Genomic DNA, 15,808 nt, shown 5'->3' on the forward strand with positions numbered 1-15,808 from the left:
GATTACTCAGGATGCGATAAATGCAATCAAGCACGTAAAAGGCTGCTGTGGAGAGAAAGGAATTAATTCCTCATCTGTGTTCACAGGGGGTAGGACAAGAGGCGATGGGCTCAGGCTGCAGCCGAGGAGACTCGGGCTGACACCAGCAAGTGTGTGCAATGGGAAGAGTTTGGTTTGCAGCTCTCCTCTGCCGCCCGGAGCGGGATCCCAGCTGTGGGCACGGGCAGCCCTCGCTGCCGGGAGCCTTCCCCGGCCCTCCCCTGGTGGCACCGTTTCTCACATCAACCTCATTCGAGCCCAAGCCTGGGCAGAGAGGATTAAAATAGCTTCTTGCACAAACAAGTCCTGAAACGCTTCCTACGTCCTCCCTGGTCCGAGCCCTGCCAACTGTCCCAAAGGGCGCCCAGACACAAGTCTCCCGCGGTGACATTTCTTATCTGGGCTAGAGTTGACAGTGAACGCGGGCAGGCGTGGGACGAGCCGGTTTCCACGCGGCGGGCGAGAGGCACGGTGCAGCGCCCTGTCCGGAAAGGTCCCTGTGGCCCCAGGGCAGGCGCAGAGGTGGCATGAGCTGAAGTTTGCGAGTTGTCCCCCGTGGTCTGACCTGAACCCTCCGCCTCCGGCCTCAGATGGAACAACCAGGCTGTGATGAAACCAGCTGCCTGCACTTGCGGGCAAGAGGAAAGGGACTTCTGCTGGACACCCTCAGCCTGCAGGACTGACGACAGGGCCTGGGCTGCCAGGCAGGCTAAAAGGGATGCTCTGCCCCGGGGAGGGGTGCAGCCGGCCCCGGGAGGGAGGCGCAGGGCTCAGGCAGCGCAGCAGCCGACCAGAGAGAGCTGCTGAGGCGGGCGAGTGCGGCCGAGGTTAGGATCTGCTCCTTAGCCATCTCCAAATTGAACTGAGAAGAGAGGCGACACATGAGGGCGGCCGTCCCTGGGCACACCAGAGCACGCGCCAGTGTTTTACCCCACGAGGACGTGGGGCTGCGGTGTCTGCAACTCAGCTCCTCCCGACCCCGGCTGCGGGCGAGGAGGCACCCGGCTCCGTGTCAGAGATGCCCGGTCCAGCGCACGGCAAGAGGCGAGCACGGAGGAGCTGTTTCCAGCTTTACTGGAGAGGAACATCTGCTTATCCCTAACGGGAGCCGCCGGGACTCGCAGAGCAGCTTTGATGGCCAGTGCTGCGAGGGGTGAACAGACGCAGAGGAGGCAGCAGCAGCTGGTGACTGCACGCTGACACCGCAAACGCAGCGAGGCACCGTCGGCATTCACCGAGGCAGCACGTTACCGTGCGGCAGGGGTGCGAGCGGCAACGGGGCTTTTGGGTCTCTCCAGAGAGGGACCTCTCCCTTGGGAGCAGCCCAGCGTCAGGCTCGCTTGCAGCTACTTGCCCGGGATCGCCGTGCTGTACTCCGCTCCGCAGCCGCGCAGGGTCAGCCTGGTTAACAAGTGACACCATCTGTGCCGGGGCAGCTCCTCACCCCAGACGGGGCTCTGGACAGGTCCCCTGGGGTCCTCAGTGCTTCTGGGCGATAGCAGCCAGCAACAGGCCAACGCGCGCCCCAGGCAGGCTCCTTGTGCCATGCGTGAATGGCTTCAGCCCCTCCGGTCGCTACAGATGCTGTAGCAAAGCTCACCAGACACTGAAGCCCGGTGCTGCCAGGCCCGGGAGGATTCCTGCAGGGCAGCCCCATGCTGGGAAAGCTGCACGGCGCCCAAGGTGTTGCCAGGAGGAATCGGATATCCGAATAAACCTTTATGCTAAACTACCCAACCGGCCTCCATCTTGCAGGTTCTTGAGTCCTACCTTGGCCCAAGAGCTTGGGGACGCTCTCACAGTGTTTTTGGACAGTCCCCTCCCGCACAGGGGTGCTAGGGATGAAGGCAGTAACCTCCCGCCTGGTCCTCTCCTCTCCCCTGCTCCCTAAAACCAGAGACGCCGTCCCAGGCCACAGCCCCGCCGCGCCCCTGCCCGCTGTGCAGCCGCCTCCACGGCGAGATAACCAGGCGGGACAGAGGGGAAGCCAGCCGGGCCGCGGGCGGGCGGGGTGGGAAGGGAGAGAGACGACGCTGGGAGCAAAGACGCGGGGCCGGCCCGCCGCACTTCCGCCAGCCTTTCCTCAAACAGCTCCCAACTCCCAGCCGCGGCGGCACAAACCCCCGGCGCCTGCCCGAAAAAGGAGGAGGATTATGACTTACCCTCGTAGGACAGCACGTGGCCCTTCTTCCCTTCGTAGATGACATGTCCTTTGGGCATGGCATCCTCTCTCGCCTTCTCTGCTCTGCTGGGGCTGTCTTCTCCGATTATCCTGGTAATGGTTCCTTTGTACAGCACTTCTGCCGGGGTGCCCTTGGAAAGCCACCAAGATCCATATTTAACAGTGTCACAAGCAATTAAGCGCGCGCGCAGGGACGGGCCGCTCCCCGTAGGAGGCTGAGTGGAGGGAGAGCGCGCCCGGCCTGCGCAGCCAACAGCGAGGGACTTGCAGCTTAATTATTGATGAGGACGATAACGAGGAGCGGTAAAAAAGTACGTGATCTGTGTGAGGCTGCTGGGAAGAGGCGGGGGTGAGGACAGCACAGACCTCCAAAACAGCAGCTCTCTTGACCTGTGGGTTTCAGAGTAAGCTACCTGGCTGACTTCTACCCCACAGGTTTGAGGGGACAGGGCTGGTGCCCCACTGGGGACACCTTGGTGACGGCAGGGACTGCTCAAGCCTTAGCTTTTCCCTGCAACCTATTTTCTCAGCCTGGTACAGCAGCCACGGAGTCGTCCTGCCCACCCAGCGCACGTCTGCTGGCAGCAAGCACGACCTTCAGCGAGCCGTCTGCGCGCAGGGGCTGGCGGCCGGCGGCATGCCTGGGCGAGACGGCAGGCGTCGCCGAGCCCGGTCCCGGAGCGGGTCGGGGAGCGAAGTCTGCCAGTTAGCTCCCCAGCAGGAACAGGAGAAGCAGGCTCCTTACACAAACTGGTGTGACCCGAAACCTCCCTTTCCCCAGAGGCACACACGGACACAGCTCACAGCCACCTGCCCCCCTCCGAATCCCCTTCCAGACACCCAGAGCTGGATGTCCTTCAGGACGTGAGTGGTAGTGAACACCCCTCTGCCATCACAACCTGTCGGTGCCGACTGCCAAGCGGGAGCAGCCATTGTGGGGTGCCAGGCCCCCACCCCACCGAAGGGGGTCACGCTCTTGCCTGATGCCCTCCTGCTCTGCTCGCTTCGCCCCACCAATCCCCAGGACCGACGCTCGCGGGAAGCCTCGGGGAAGCGACGCCCCAGCCAGCTTTGCTGGTGCTTCCAGGTTGTGCCAGTGCAGACTATTTCCCCACCACAGCCTGCAGACGGCCCTGCTCTGTACCAAGCCCTCTGAGCACCCGCAGCCCCCCCAGAACCCTGCCGCAGCTGCCGGGACGTGCCAGCACGTGGGTTCAATGCTCGGACCGTTCGCCTTCGCAGCACGCTGGTAACGGCTTTCCCAGCCGGCTCCCCCGGCCCCAGGTAAGTCACCTCCCTTCCGGGGACGTGCTCAGGGGATTCGAGAGCAAGTGACGACAGACGGCTTCAGAGCAGAGAGCATCTATTCAAGATCTGTCTTCTGTGAACAGGACGACTAATCTGAGATCAAATATCAGCTCTGGTACCCAGAGCTGCTGCTGGAACGGGGGGCTCCTTCTCCCTAACGGGAGCAGAGGGGTGCAGGCTGCTGGGCCAGCAAGAGAGGCAGGTAATGCTCTGGATCTGGGCTTGCTACCTTATTCCCATGCCAAACAAAGGGAACTAGACGGATGAATTAGCTGGAGGTAAAAGAGCATCTCAGCAAACTCTCTTCATCTTCTCAGCTCTGGCACGTGGTGGTCAAGACCCTTCATGCCCACCCACTGCTGCCCACAGCTGCTGCAGGAGCATGCGAGGGGATGGAGCCTGCATTTGCTCTGACGGGTTATTTACAGCGCCCGTGCATCCGCTCCTGGCAGCTGCTGGATGCGGGGCACTGGGCAAGTTAAGCCTTTGCTCCGGGCCAGGATTCAGGTTCAGGTCCCCAGGGCCAAAGGGAGCGTGGTGACCCTCCTTGAAGGCGGCAGGCAAAAACCTGAGCACGAGTGGCTTTAAATATCTAAATGATGGCCAGATAAAATCCCCACGGGAAACAGATTTTTTTTTTTTTTTTAATGCTCTCCACTCTGCTACCAGATGAGCAATAACTCACACTGCAATAAACTATCGCCCGCTTGCCAGCTGCTCTTCTGAAGATGGATGGTGGAGATTAAGGCCAAAGTATCTTCCTGCTCAAGAGAACCTTTGGGCGGGACGCCCAGCGCCCCGTGCTCAGCCCTGGCAGGAGACCTCGCTACCTCACCTGCGCCTCGCAGCCTCCCGCTCTCCCCTGCCCGGCCCGGGCCCTCCACCCATCTCCTTCTCTGCTCCACTTTCTTGCGCTGGCAAGATTATTCTCCCAGAGCCGTTTAAAGCTGCTTTCGCCTCTGTTCCTGACAGCTACGAAAAGCAAAGTGGGATTCAGACGTGCTGTAAGGCTCTGCATCGCTGCTCGCCGAGCTCTGCTCTTCTGCAGGCTCGGCTCGTGGGACGGGGCTCCTGCCCGCCGCCGCGGAGGCTGTCTGCAAAGGCTCTGCCGCAGAGCTCTCCGCGGGGCTCCACGGGGCGGGAGCAACGCCGCCCCGCGCCGCGCAGCCCCGTGCCGCGGGCTCGGCGCGCCCCGCCGTCGCCTGGTCCCCGCGGCCAGCGCGGCCAGCTGCAGCCGCCAGCACCCAGGAAGCAAAACCCGCCAGAGACGAGGGACCTACGTGCGTGATGGACCCTCGGTAGGTGATGGGCGACTCCGGAGGGGGTCTGGATGTGGGCGTTCCCTTGGTGATGCTCCCTCCCGAGGCAGAGCTGAGGGAAGTACCTGTAGGACACAAACCCAGTGAGCGGGGGCCGGATCGGCCGCCCAGCACAAAACCTGACGACGCGCAGGGCTCGACCCAGTCTCTAGCAAGCTCAGGTACTGAAGTCCGTTCCTTCCCAGCCCTGGAGGTGCGACCCAGCCCGACGAGCGTGGGGGTGGGAGGTGAAAAAAACGAGTATTTTGAAGCTATCAGCTCCCCACTACCTTTGTGGAGGGGCTGGGCAGATTTACGGGCCTGGGAGAAAGCATGGCCTATCTCAGCCTCTCCCGATGCGACCGGAGCAGGTCTCTGGCGAGATGCAGCTCGGGGTGGTTTGAGTTCATCCGTGTGTTATCTGTGCCAGGTGGGGCGAGCCCACTGCGCTCCCTGCATCCGACTGCCTTAGCTGGGGGGGTTCACAAACCAGAATTTGCACCTAAAAGCAACACCTTTGCATCTATTTTCTTCCGCCTAGCTAATGGGGGAAGAAACGTGGGAGGGCTACATTTAACCAAAATGTGGTCCCTGCCCAGCTGCAGCAGCAACAGTGAAGAGCCTGAAAACCAATTAATAGCATTTAAACAGGTCTCGCTTTGTCTTAACCAACAGATTTTGGGGTGCCCCTCGAACACAAAACCTCTACCAGGATCAATGCCCGAGGCCCTGATTTGGGGACATGGCTAGAAACGTTGAGACATTGTACGGACGTATCTACCGCCCTGCTGGCAACGCCGGAGAAAAGGGGCGAAGAGTCCCCTTCGGCGGGGCACAACCCCAGAAATCAAACCTGGAAGCACCAGGCAGCTGCGGCCAGCGCAGCGTTTGCCGGGCTTGGCAGCGGCAGCATCCCTCCCCTCCCGCAGCCGGGGCACGCGCCTCCCAGCCCCAGCTCCTCACCCCGCAGGATGGAGCCCTCCTGGGACGGCTGCAGAACCAGACTTTCTGGCTGGCTGGCCTGGCTTCTAGGAGAAAGTTGTTCCTGCTTTACTCCAGGAAAAGGCACTGGAAAACATTAACCACGTATCAGCGTAGGTGCAGGGAGCGGGGCCGCAGCCCGTGGCTGCTCGAGGCTTTCATCTCTGCCAGCTCCGGGTCGGCACCTCCTCGGCGCCTTTGCGTCCCCACCGCTTTGGGACAGACTTCCCCGAGGCCGCGGCGCTCGGTTGAACAGGCAATCGCCGGTGAGCAAAGCCAGATCCTTCGCCCCGGCAAAGGCACCGCCGGGCGCTGCCCGCAGCGGGACCGCAGCTGGCGCTGAAAACCCAGCGCTGGTTTGTAACAGGGCCCGCACACAGTGGGCAATGGCGCCTGTATCCCTCCCCACCCAGACCTGGTCCCTCACCCAATCCCTCCTGCTGTTAAGAAATGCTGCCAAATCTGCAGACTAAACACTTTCTTTGTTCACCTCAGGCCATTTACTCTTTATCCCACCGGCCTGGGGAGCGGCAATATATTTCCTTCCTTCGATCACAGCACTAGCCGGAGGGTATTTATAGGCTGGGATGTGTCCCTGACCGAGTTGCTGCTTTCCTATACTGCACAAATTTAGCCCCTGTGTCTTTGCTCTCCCGATGGACTAATCCTTTCATCCTCTTAGCAGGTCCCTCTGCACTCCCTTGCCACGTCCTGTCCTCCTCCTTTCCCCTACGCCGCCGGCAAGCTCGCTCCCCGCCGCTCTCGCAGCACGTGAGGAATCACTCGCCTCCCGGTTCCTTACCCAGTTTCTTGGGATCCATGGTCAGTGGCAGGCCCATGGTAATGGAGCCGATGGGGACCTTGGCGTGCTCAGAGCTGTAGGGCGTGTGGAGCTGGATGGGCATGCCCTGCGGTGCGAGAGGAGAGGTCAGGAGCGGCTGCCGGTCCCTGCAAGGCGTCTGCACCGCTCACACCCAATACCCTACCTGGGAAATGGATCCGACGGGTCTCTCCAGCACGGAGGGGTGCTTGGTGGAGGAGATGAGGGGAGGAGGATTGGAGATGCTCGCTAGCCTCTGCAGCCCCGAGCGAGAGCTCTCATGCAGGTTCAGCGGGATGGGGTGTCCTGTGTGGAAAACACAAGCATTAGCAAGACCAAGGGAAGGCAGAGTGGCAGCGGCTGTCGGAGAGACACGGGGCAAGGGAGGGAGCAGAGGCTGGGTGCAGTGAACTGGCCAGCTGTGAGCCTGCACTAGGATCCAAGTCACACGATCGTTCTGGAAAGGACTGGAATAGTTGAAATGACTGCTTCGTCCCCTCTGCAGCCGGAGAATGTTCTGCGCCTGACTCGTCTGCCCTCCGGCCGGGGCGGGACAGCGCACAGGGGGACGAAACCTGCCCGACTTCGCACCCTGAGCAGCGTAGGGAGTGCCCACGCTGTCCTGCGACAAACCGTGTCCCTAAACCCGCCCTGGCCAGAGTTGGGAGACCTTCCAGGCCGCCCTCAGACCGCTGCGCTAGCAGCGAGGGAGCTCTGTGCCGGGCCAAAGCAAGGTGTTAGCTGAAGGTTCTGCTGAACCCTCCCTCTCACCCCCTCCCCAAAAAGCTGCATTGGCTTTGAAGAATGCCACGTGCGACGCTGGCTGCGGCCACAGCCTCTGTGCTCGGCGCCGGGTCAGGGCGGAGGGCACACACACGCAGCCGGCAGCTTCTACTTGCCTGGTGGGTTATACTGGAACAAGTGGGGCTCCGCCTGGGGAGAGGTTTTTATCACATCCCGGGAGTAGGACAGGACGGGCGGCCAGCATGAGGCGGCTGTCGGCTCCGCACTCAGCTTCTGAGCCTCTGCGATGGCTGAGAAATGCACGGACTTTTCTGCAAGGGAAACAGAAAGCAACCAGCTTGCTCAGCGGCCCCCGGGGCGAGCGGCCCCTGCGGGCTCGGGCAGGGAAGCCAGAGCCAGCTCCCAGCATGGGAAGCGGCTTCAGTTCAGCCCGACCTGGTCGTGAGCCGAGGGCTGAGCTCCCCAGCTGGACTAAAACGAAAACATCTCAGTGTCACTGCCTGGATTTGACGGCATTCATTTAACTCAGATGCTTAAAGCACAGCGAGGAGGACAGAAATCCATGCCGGTGACGCTGCTGGTGCCCGCTGCCAGCCGGGACCACCATGGACATCCCACCCCGCTCAGAAGAGACGATGTTGGGCGTGTAGCCCATCACTGGGACGAGTGCAGGGTCCAGCTCCTCGCCAGGGCTCGGCCACGTGCAAACCGCTCCCGGGCAGACCCCGCCTGTGCCCACAGCTCCGCATCAGCCGCCATGGCAGGGCTGGGGGCATTAACAGTGATCCTGCCAAACCCTTCGCTGAGGTTAAAGCCAAGAGGCACCAGCGTCGGCACCCCTCCGGTGGCTGGGGACCCCCAGCAAGCACCGCTTCGCTGGCGACAACACGGTCTGCGGTGTGCAGATGGGCACGGGGCACCCAGGGAGCCCCAGGCCACTGCCAGGGATCACCACGCGCCGGCATGCCGGGAACAAGCTCATGCCCGCATCACATCACGACATGAAAGCTCAGCCGCTCTTAAAGGACGGCTGCTGGCTCTAAACCACTTGCAGGCTGTGGGAAGTGGCCAGAAATAAAGGCATCAGCTTCTTGGACAGCAGGGGAATAACGTGCGGTGCCTGAAGTGACCAGATGTTCTCCGAACACCCAGGTCAACCGTACTGTACGAGACTGTCAAAGGCAAATAAAGATCAAGACGGGCTCTGCGGGACAACCGGACGCCTCTGCGGGGAGCGGGGCGGCCTTCTGGTCCTCTGCAAGGCACCAGGGCTGAGAGCAGGAGCTTCCTGAAATTATTTGACTCAGGGTATCCTGGATGCCAGGCTGGGTTCACCCTGGCTATAAAAAGGCTGATGGGAGGCCAAGAAGTGCCTAATGATGGAGGAGCCGTGCTGGGATGCCTGAACCCTGCCACGCTCTGCCGGGTGCCGGGGAAAAGAGGGGCTTCACCTGCATCAGCCCCATCCCAAGCGCATCCTCATGCTTTGCTGAGCAGACGGATGAGACAGCCTTTTCTGGATGGATTACAGGCGGGTTTGGTAGGATTTGCTTGTAATCGATAAAACACTTAATTTTGCACTGCCCTTCTTACCCAGACCCACCTGCATAATGTCGCACTGACCAGAAATTAGAAACTGGGCAGTAAACAATAGCAATCGCAAACGAACCCAGTCTTTAACCATCTATTTTTGATAAAAATAGATGCCTGAATCCTGCTAAGCCTAATAATAGGGCAAGCAGATTATCAGAGGCCCAATTTAATGAGGCTTTACTGCATTATCATTATTAGTGCTCAGTGTACTCAGAAGCTGGGAGATTACTCTTGTCCCTTCAGTGAGCGAAGAAATCCATTATCGGCAGGCAGAGGCGTCCAGGCACACACGCCTCTGCAGCCTGGCGCGGCCGGACCGCAGCCTCTTCTCTCCCCATGCTGGATTCCAGAGGGGATCTCCTCGTCCTGCCAGTACGGGGGAACCCAGGCACGTCCTCCAGACCGACGGAGGGTCCCTGGCACGTCCACACTCCCTGATTTTCTGCCCTTCAGCTCAGCCCCGCTGGACTCTGCTCGTGTGGGGGCCAACGGCGTTGGGATGTCCCGGCTGAAGGTCCTCTCCGATGACAAGGCACTGTCAGCCAAGGCTACGTGCACCCTGGATGGCTCTTGGAGAGCCCCGTCCTCCTCCCCTCCCTGCGGGAGCCGTCCCCTCCCCTGCGTTGCCTCTCCAGCCTGTGAAATGCGGCCAGTTCCTAATTGCCCCCGCATTAGAGGGTGGCTATAACTCAGCCAGCTTTTGATAAAATAGCACTTACGCGGGGAAGAGAGAGTTCCTATTACCGTTTATCAAATCCCTGGAACGGGAGTGAAGGAGTCAGAGTTTATATGATCCGTCATCCAAATTAATGCTCTTGGCTCCCCATCGCCTACAAAGGCCAAATGAAACACAACTAAATCAACACAAAACATACCGCTGGCTTTCAAACCGCCGAGCGATAACCAAAGATATGCCCGACGGCGACTCAGCAATGGGAAAAGCGATCCGTCTGCCTGTCGGTGAGATGCGGGCAGGGCTGCCCGCCTCTGCCCGGCCCCGCGATTAGGGGCTCGTCTTGGAAGGCAGGGGAGGGGAGGGCAGCGCTGCGGAAGGTACGGCTCGGCTGGCCGCCCGCCAGGCTGACGCAGCCCCAGCCAGTGGCTGCGAGGCAGCCAACGCCTCGGCCAGGATGTGTGCGAGGCTCCGAGGCGGCTCCAGAGCGGTGTGAAGGATGTTGATCTCTGGAGCGGCCGCAAGAGTTCAAGCTCGCTTATCAAGCAGGGGAGGAACGGGAGTACCTGCTCCGGCAGAGCTGGCCCCTTGCGAGAAGGTGGCACGGGGCTGCTCTCCTCTCTCTTTGCAGGCTGTGCTGGACTCTCCCGTTTAACGTGAGGTCCACGTAGAGGTGGTGTGGCAGCACAATATCTGCAGTCGGGACGCCCGACACTGCACTGGGACACCTCGGAGAGCAGGGGAGGGAAGGGATGTACACAGATTTGCCAGGACCATCTGCCTGTCTCCCCCTAACCCCTGATCCACAGCCGGGATGTGCTCCAAGAGGCAGAGACGGCACTGAGCAGCTGCCCGAGTCCATACCCATACTGAAATCAGGGCTTTGGGGAGCTTGATTTCTCCCCTTGAGGTGACTCTCATCACAAACCTGCTAGTTTTCAAATGGGAGACACATTCCCACCACAAATAGAGAAGACCTATGGTTCCCTAGGGTCCATGTGTAGCCCAGACCCACGCTGGCAGCCAGCACGCATGCACAGCTCCGCAGGGCTTGGAGATCACACAGCTGGAGCCCAAGACCTGCGGAGATGTTTGCAGGGGTACAGGGAGGCATCATTAATTTCATTAACATGGAAGATTCAGAGCACTACAGAGGTGTGAGAGGAGAGGATAGAGTGCTTCGTATCATCTCTCTTTGCAGAGAACAAAGACCTAAAAAATTCACCTGGGCATCAGATCCTCGCATTTAGTAACGGTGCCAACAGGCTGCAGAACGGCATGGTTAATCTCCAACCCCTAAACCCTGCCTTGTACCTAACTCATAAATCTGCTTCATCTCATCCTCCAGCGGCCAGGAGGAAGCTGGAGCTGCAGGACTGGGACGCCGGCGCTGCAGAGCTCCGGGTTCAAGCACTGCCGTGCCACCCAGCTCATGAGGAAGCTGAGCTGTGCAAGACCAGATCTGCACAGGATTACGGTGCAGGAAGAGATCAAGCCTGATTACCTGCCACCGGCGGGGAGAGCTGCGGGGGAACTGTTCCGCCTGGGAACACGAGCACAGCAGGACGAGGTCAGCTGGAGACGGGACTTCGTGGGTGGCAACACCGCGACTCAGGGAGAACTCCCTTTCTTGTCAAGGTGAGCAGTCACCTTCCTCGCTTATATGCAAAACATTCTGGAGGTGTGATGCACACACAGTGCTATTTATTGTTTAAAGAATATTTGGCCAAGTGCCAGCAACCAACTCTTCTTCCAAGAGTTCATCCTTCATCCTTCCTTCATCTTCATCCTTCTGTCCAGAGGGACAGGAGAGCTTGAAGAATAAGTACCTGGGCCTGGACGCCGCAGAGCGGGCCGGTAGGATCCTGGCTGCCGCGGGGTGACCTAGTGCAGCGATCTTCCGGCAAAGATCACAGCCCAGGTGCCAGTGCAGATCTGCCTTGTCAGGGTAGTCTCCCCCACCCTCCATCTCCATGCATAAGCAGGTTCATTTTTGCAGCTGCACCCCAACCCTCTCCATCCCCGTGCAGGACGCAGCACTGAGGGACATCGCACCCCTCCAGCCCAACCTCCCTGCTCCTCTGATCATGCCGCTGGTGACAGCGTCTCATCTTCATACGCATCTGAACCGCAGGCTGGCTACGAGGGGCCAGTTCAGGCTCTGAACTGGAACACACTGACGCTCAGATTAAAAACACATTTAGAGGACGGTCTCATCAGGACTTCCCGTCTTTCCTTAACCTTGATCCCCAGGTGCTCAAGCTAATAACGCTTCAGATGCTCTACGGTGGGAAAGTCTGAATTGCTCATTAGGCAGCCAAACCACATCAGAGCCATTCCGGGGAGAAAGCACTGGGAATCTTTACAGGAACCTTTGGACTCCGAGTCACAGTATTAGCATTGATTTTAAATGAAATAATGGTCCCCGCTGAGCATTAAAAGCATTCTTTATAGAAAGCCAGCAAGGTAGAAAAGAGCCATTGTACCCGGAGCCCTGGCATGCCTCCAAGCCCCTTTGCTCTCAAGTGCATGGCAGAGACGCTAATAAAGGCAATCTTCACCTCCTCGGCGCTCCACACTGGCCCGGTGTTTGCTGTAGGCTCAATGAGACATGATGTACTGTCTAATGAACATGGGAAATTAGCCATGCCTCTCTGGTCCTGCTTCAAGATGCTATTAAAGAGCTTTCATGGGCTGAAGCAAGCTTCCACCTAAGAGGAGGAAAGCTGCTGGCTGCACGCAGCTGCACACACCGGGCATTTCTGCGCGGATAAACACGCACCGATGCGCGCGCCCTCCTACCTTCCTTGTCACCGACCGCGGGGCTCCTGCTCTTTCCCCTGGGACTGCTGCTCGGCTGCTGCTGCTCCTTCTCAGCCTGCTGCTGCTGGGACTGCGACAGCTTGCTCGGGGGCATGTCCTCGCGGGCAGACTCGTGGGCTTTCGTGATCTGCTGCTGGTAGAGGGCCAAGGCATGGGGAGGCACCTGAGGCTTCACACTTCCACTCTGCAATATTCCCTCGGAGAAACCTTCGGAAATCTGCAAAGCAGTAAGAGCTGGTGACACTCGCCATGTGCTGTTGACATCCGTAAGAGTCTTGGAGACATCAAGGTGTTACGAGAAGCACCTGCCCCGCACTATCACTGCAAGTCTTACCAGCCCGAACAAGACTCCAAAGCTCACCAGCCACAGGAGATTAAAAAAGCCCACAACAAAGAGCATCAGCTCTGTGCTGGGGACACTATAGGAGAGCCACAGACTTCCCTTGTCTAAAACCCCTAATTTATAGTTAAGTGCTTGTAGCTTTTGCCAGAAGGTACATTACAGAGCCATGTCTTAAGCTGTAACATGGGAAACGGAAAGAGCATCAGGAAAGGGTCCTCCCTGAGCACTCAAAACCCAAAAGCAGGGATTTCCTCCCTGCCCACCCCGCGATGCTGCTCCTCTGGTGTTGAACCTGGAGATACCAGGGTGCTTTTTGTCACAGCCCAAGCCACTGCACCAGGAGGAACCGTCAGCCTCGGAGAATACATGTTCCTTCAGTACACGGCTGCTGGGTAGCCAAAAAGGGGGACCAAGCAGAGCTTCTGGATGAGGAAAGAGCATAAATGCTTTTTATTTGGCATCCTTCAAGCACATGAGATGAAGAGAAGCACAGGGCTGGGAAGGTGCACACTTGCTTTTTAAAGCAACGGGAGGCAGCAGTCCTGTGGCAATGAGAAGCTTTTTCTGTCCAGACCTCCCACGACTTTCTGAGAAAAGAGCTCAAGGGACATCCAAGTGCTGCTGGCAGAGCCGCTCCAGCAGCCGGGAACACGCTCTGCACAGAGAGCACCTTGCCTGCTGCGGGGCTCGCGCTGCCCAGGCACAGCTCTGCAGACCATGAGCTCGACCATCCGCAGGGATGAGAACATCCCGCAACCCTGACGCTCCCGGTCCCGGCCCTCTCTGGCGGGGTACTCACGATGGGAGGGATGGCAGCAGCACGCTGCTTCAGCTGCTTCAGGTCCAGGGGCTTCTGCGGCGAGGAGTTCAGCCGGGCATCGCTGGCGGTGTTAAGCAGGCTGGGCCGGGGGGACAGCAACCTGGAGACAAAGCATGCACGTCAACCGGGCAACGCCATGGACAAGCTCCACGTCCCATCGCTCCCCCATGCCCTGCACCCGTTTTATGCTGCTGACCCTAGAGAACATCCTCTCCATCAGAGAAGAGCGCGCTGGACCGCCGCTTGTTGCTGGGAATCCGGGCTCTTGAACGCATCACGCACTTGCGCTTCCAGCCTTACAAGCTGCTGCCCTGGCCCCAAACCTCTTTAGATGGCAACTACCACTCCAAAGATCTCAGTACCCACCATGAGGATGCTTGTCCAACAGGAGGTTGCTCTACAGGAAAATCTGGCATGCTGCCCAAAGCACAGGGGACCCACAGCCGCTATAGAGTTGTCTCAACCTTGACCTTTGTGTCCCCGGGTTGTTTTGGTCTGTGAGAGCAGGCACAGAGAGGAACGCAGCTCAGCCCAGCAATGCCCAGCTAGCAACCGGGGAGCTTTGCCATGGGATGATGAGGCTGAAGGGAGGCAAAAAGCAGGATGGGATTCAAATCCTGCTTTCCAGAGAAGACAACCCTTGCGGGGCTCTGTGCTCAAACACAAGACCATTACATCCAGCTCAAGAGGCTCTCAAGTCCTCTTTCCCTCATCCCCTACGCTAACTATTTCTAGCAAATCTGCTGTTGTCCAGAATAAACCCAAGGGAGAACTGGAGCCCAGAGCCGGAGCTGGCAGTTACAGAGCAGGGCGACCAGTTCAGATTTCACTTGGGCCACTCTCCAGAGCTCACACTTGATGCTCGCCCAGCACTCGAGATCAGCCTAATGCTCCTCTTCAAGGACTGTCTTTTATCAAGGTGCTAAACCCTGGGCAAGCAACAACATGCATGCGGCTGGGGCGCTCGGATCACTGGAAAGACGAGAGCCTGAATTTGGATGGGATTTGGTGTTCAGCCCAGCGCCTGTGCAGCCCTGCGCCCTCTCCATTTGCCCTTCCCTTGGCTGTTGGAGTTGCCTGGTAGACACTCGGAGGGCCACGCCGAGCCCCTGTGCAGACAGCATCTCCACTGAAATGGGATGGGGATGCAGGCGGGCAAAGCCCATGGGTCAAAGCCTCGGTGTGTCCAGCTCCTGAGTCCATGCCAAGACCCCGGGGACCACGTCTCTCCAGGCCATCTCTGCTTTCTCTCCCAACTCCAATTTGTTGAAGCCAGTTTGTAGTTTTCAAGCTTTACAGCTTCATTTGTTTATTTTAGCTGTTATTTCACTGCTCTCTTCAGCCTATAAATTTCAAGGTCATCCCATGCTCACCCTTGGATGAATAAACAAGCGTGGTGGGGCCATGTGCGGGTAATAAACTCATCATGGTGCTGGAACCACCGCAGCCCTTGCTCTGCACAGTGCCCGGCATCGGAGGGGAAGGGGACCCACCTCTAGATTGGGACCGGGGTGCTCCGGTTGGGTACCCTGGGGAGACCAGGCAAGGGACAACAAATCCAAGCTGCTCCCTGAATAATCGCAATGGCGTCTGCCCACAGAGCCGCGTGGGTGTTGTCAAGTCAGGAGTGGAGGAGTGGGGCTCCTGGCAGGGTGCAATGCCCCAAAGGCTGCTGAGACACGTGGCCGGGGACAAGGGCACCCGGCCCTTGCTCCCAAGACCTTCACGTCATGCTGAGCTGCAGCACTGCTCTTCTGGGGCTGCCAAGCTGGGGAGACCCCATATTCACAGCATGCTCTGCAGTCTTGGCCCCACTCCTCCAGCACCTTGGGCCACAATTTTGCCCAAAAGAAGCCAATCTTTTAAAAATTTTTTTTAAAAAGGTCAATTTTTTCTCTGGACAAGCCTCATATAGGAGGCAGAGCAGCCAGCGCAGGCCGGCAGCACCACGCCGGCTCAGCTCCCGGTGCCTGTGATGAGCTCCTCTCCTGCCACTTCGCCCCCGATGCCGGCGCTGCCAGGCTGGTAACGAGTCACCCCAGAGATGAGACGGGTCCTGGCGCCCACCGGGAGGTGACAGACGGGGGACCGCTGGCCCACTTCCATGTCACTGTTGCCGCTAGTGGCGCGGGACAGATCTCAGCAGCCGCGGCTGCGCTCAGCGCTGCTCTCCTCCTCGGCAGC

General features: G+C 59.1%; 1 protein-coding gene across 1 annotated transcript in view; it reads right to left on the reverse strand.

Moving 5' to 3' along the window:
- The window catches only part of NCOR2 (nuclear receptor corepressor 2), a gene marked incomplete at its 5' end in the record, with an annotated part of 178,131 nt that overhangs the window by 21,691 nt on the left and 140,632 nt on the right, over positions 1-15,808 (reverse strand). The window contains 8 exons of the mRNA XM_082007798.1: positions 2,202-2,352; positions 4,810-4,913; positions 5,791-5,895; positions 6,611-6,716; positions 6,795-6,934; positions 7,528-7,683; positions 12,441-12,678; positions 13,604-13,724. Coding sequence (XP_081863924.1) covers positions 2,202-2,352; positions 4,810-4,913; positions 5,791-5,895; positions 6,611-6,716; positions 6,795-6,934; positions 7,528-7,683; positions 12,441-12,678; positions 13,604-13,724 — 1,121 coding nt within the window. The remainder of the gene's footprint in view (positions 1-2,201; positions 2,353-4,809; positions 4,914-5,790; positions 5,896-6,610; positions 6,717-6,794; positions 6,935-7,527; positions 7,684-12,440; positions 12,679-13,603; positions 13,725-15,808) is intronic.

Source organism: Phaethon aethereus (genome assembly GCF_964289735.1).
Source record: "Phaethon aethereus genome assembly, chromosome: 17".
Lineage (NCBI taxonomy): Eukaryota > Metazoa > Chordata > Aves > Phaethontiformes > Phaethontidae > Phaethon > Phaethon aethereus.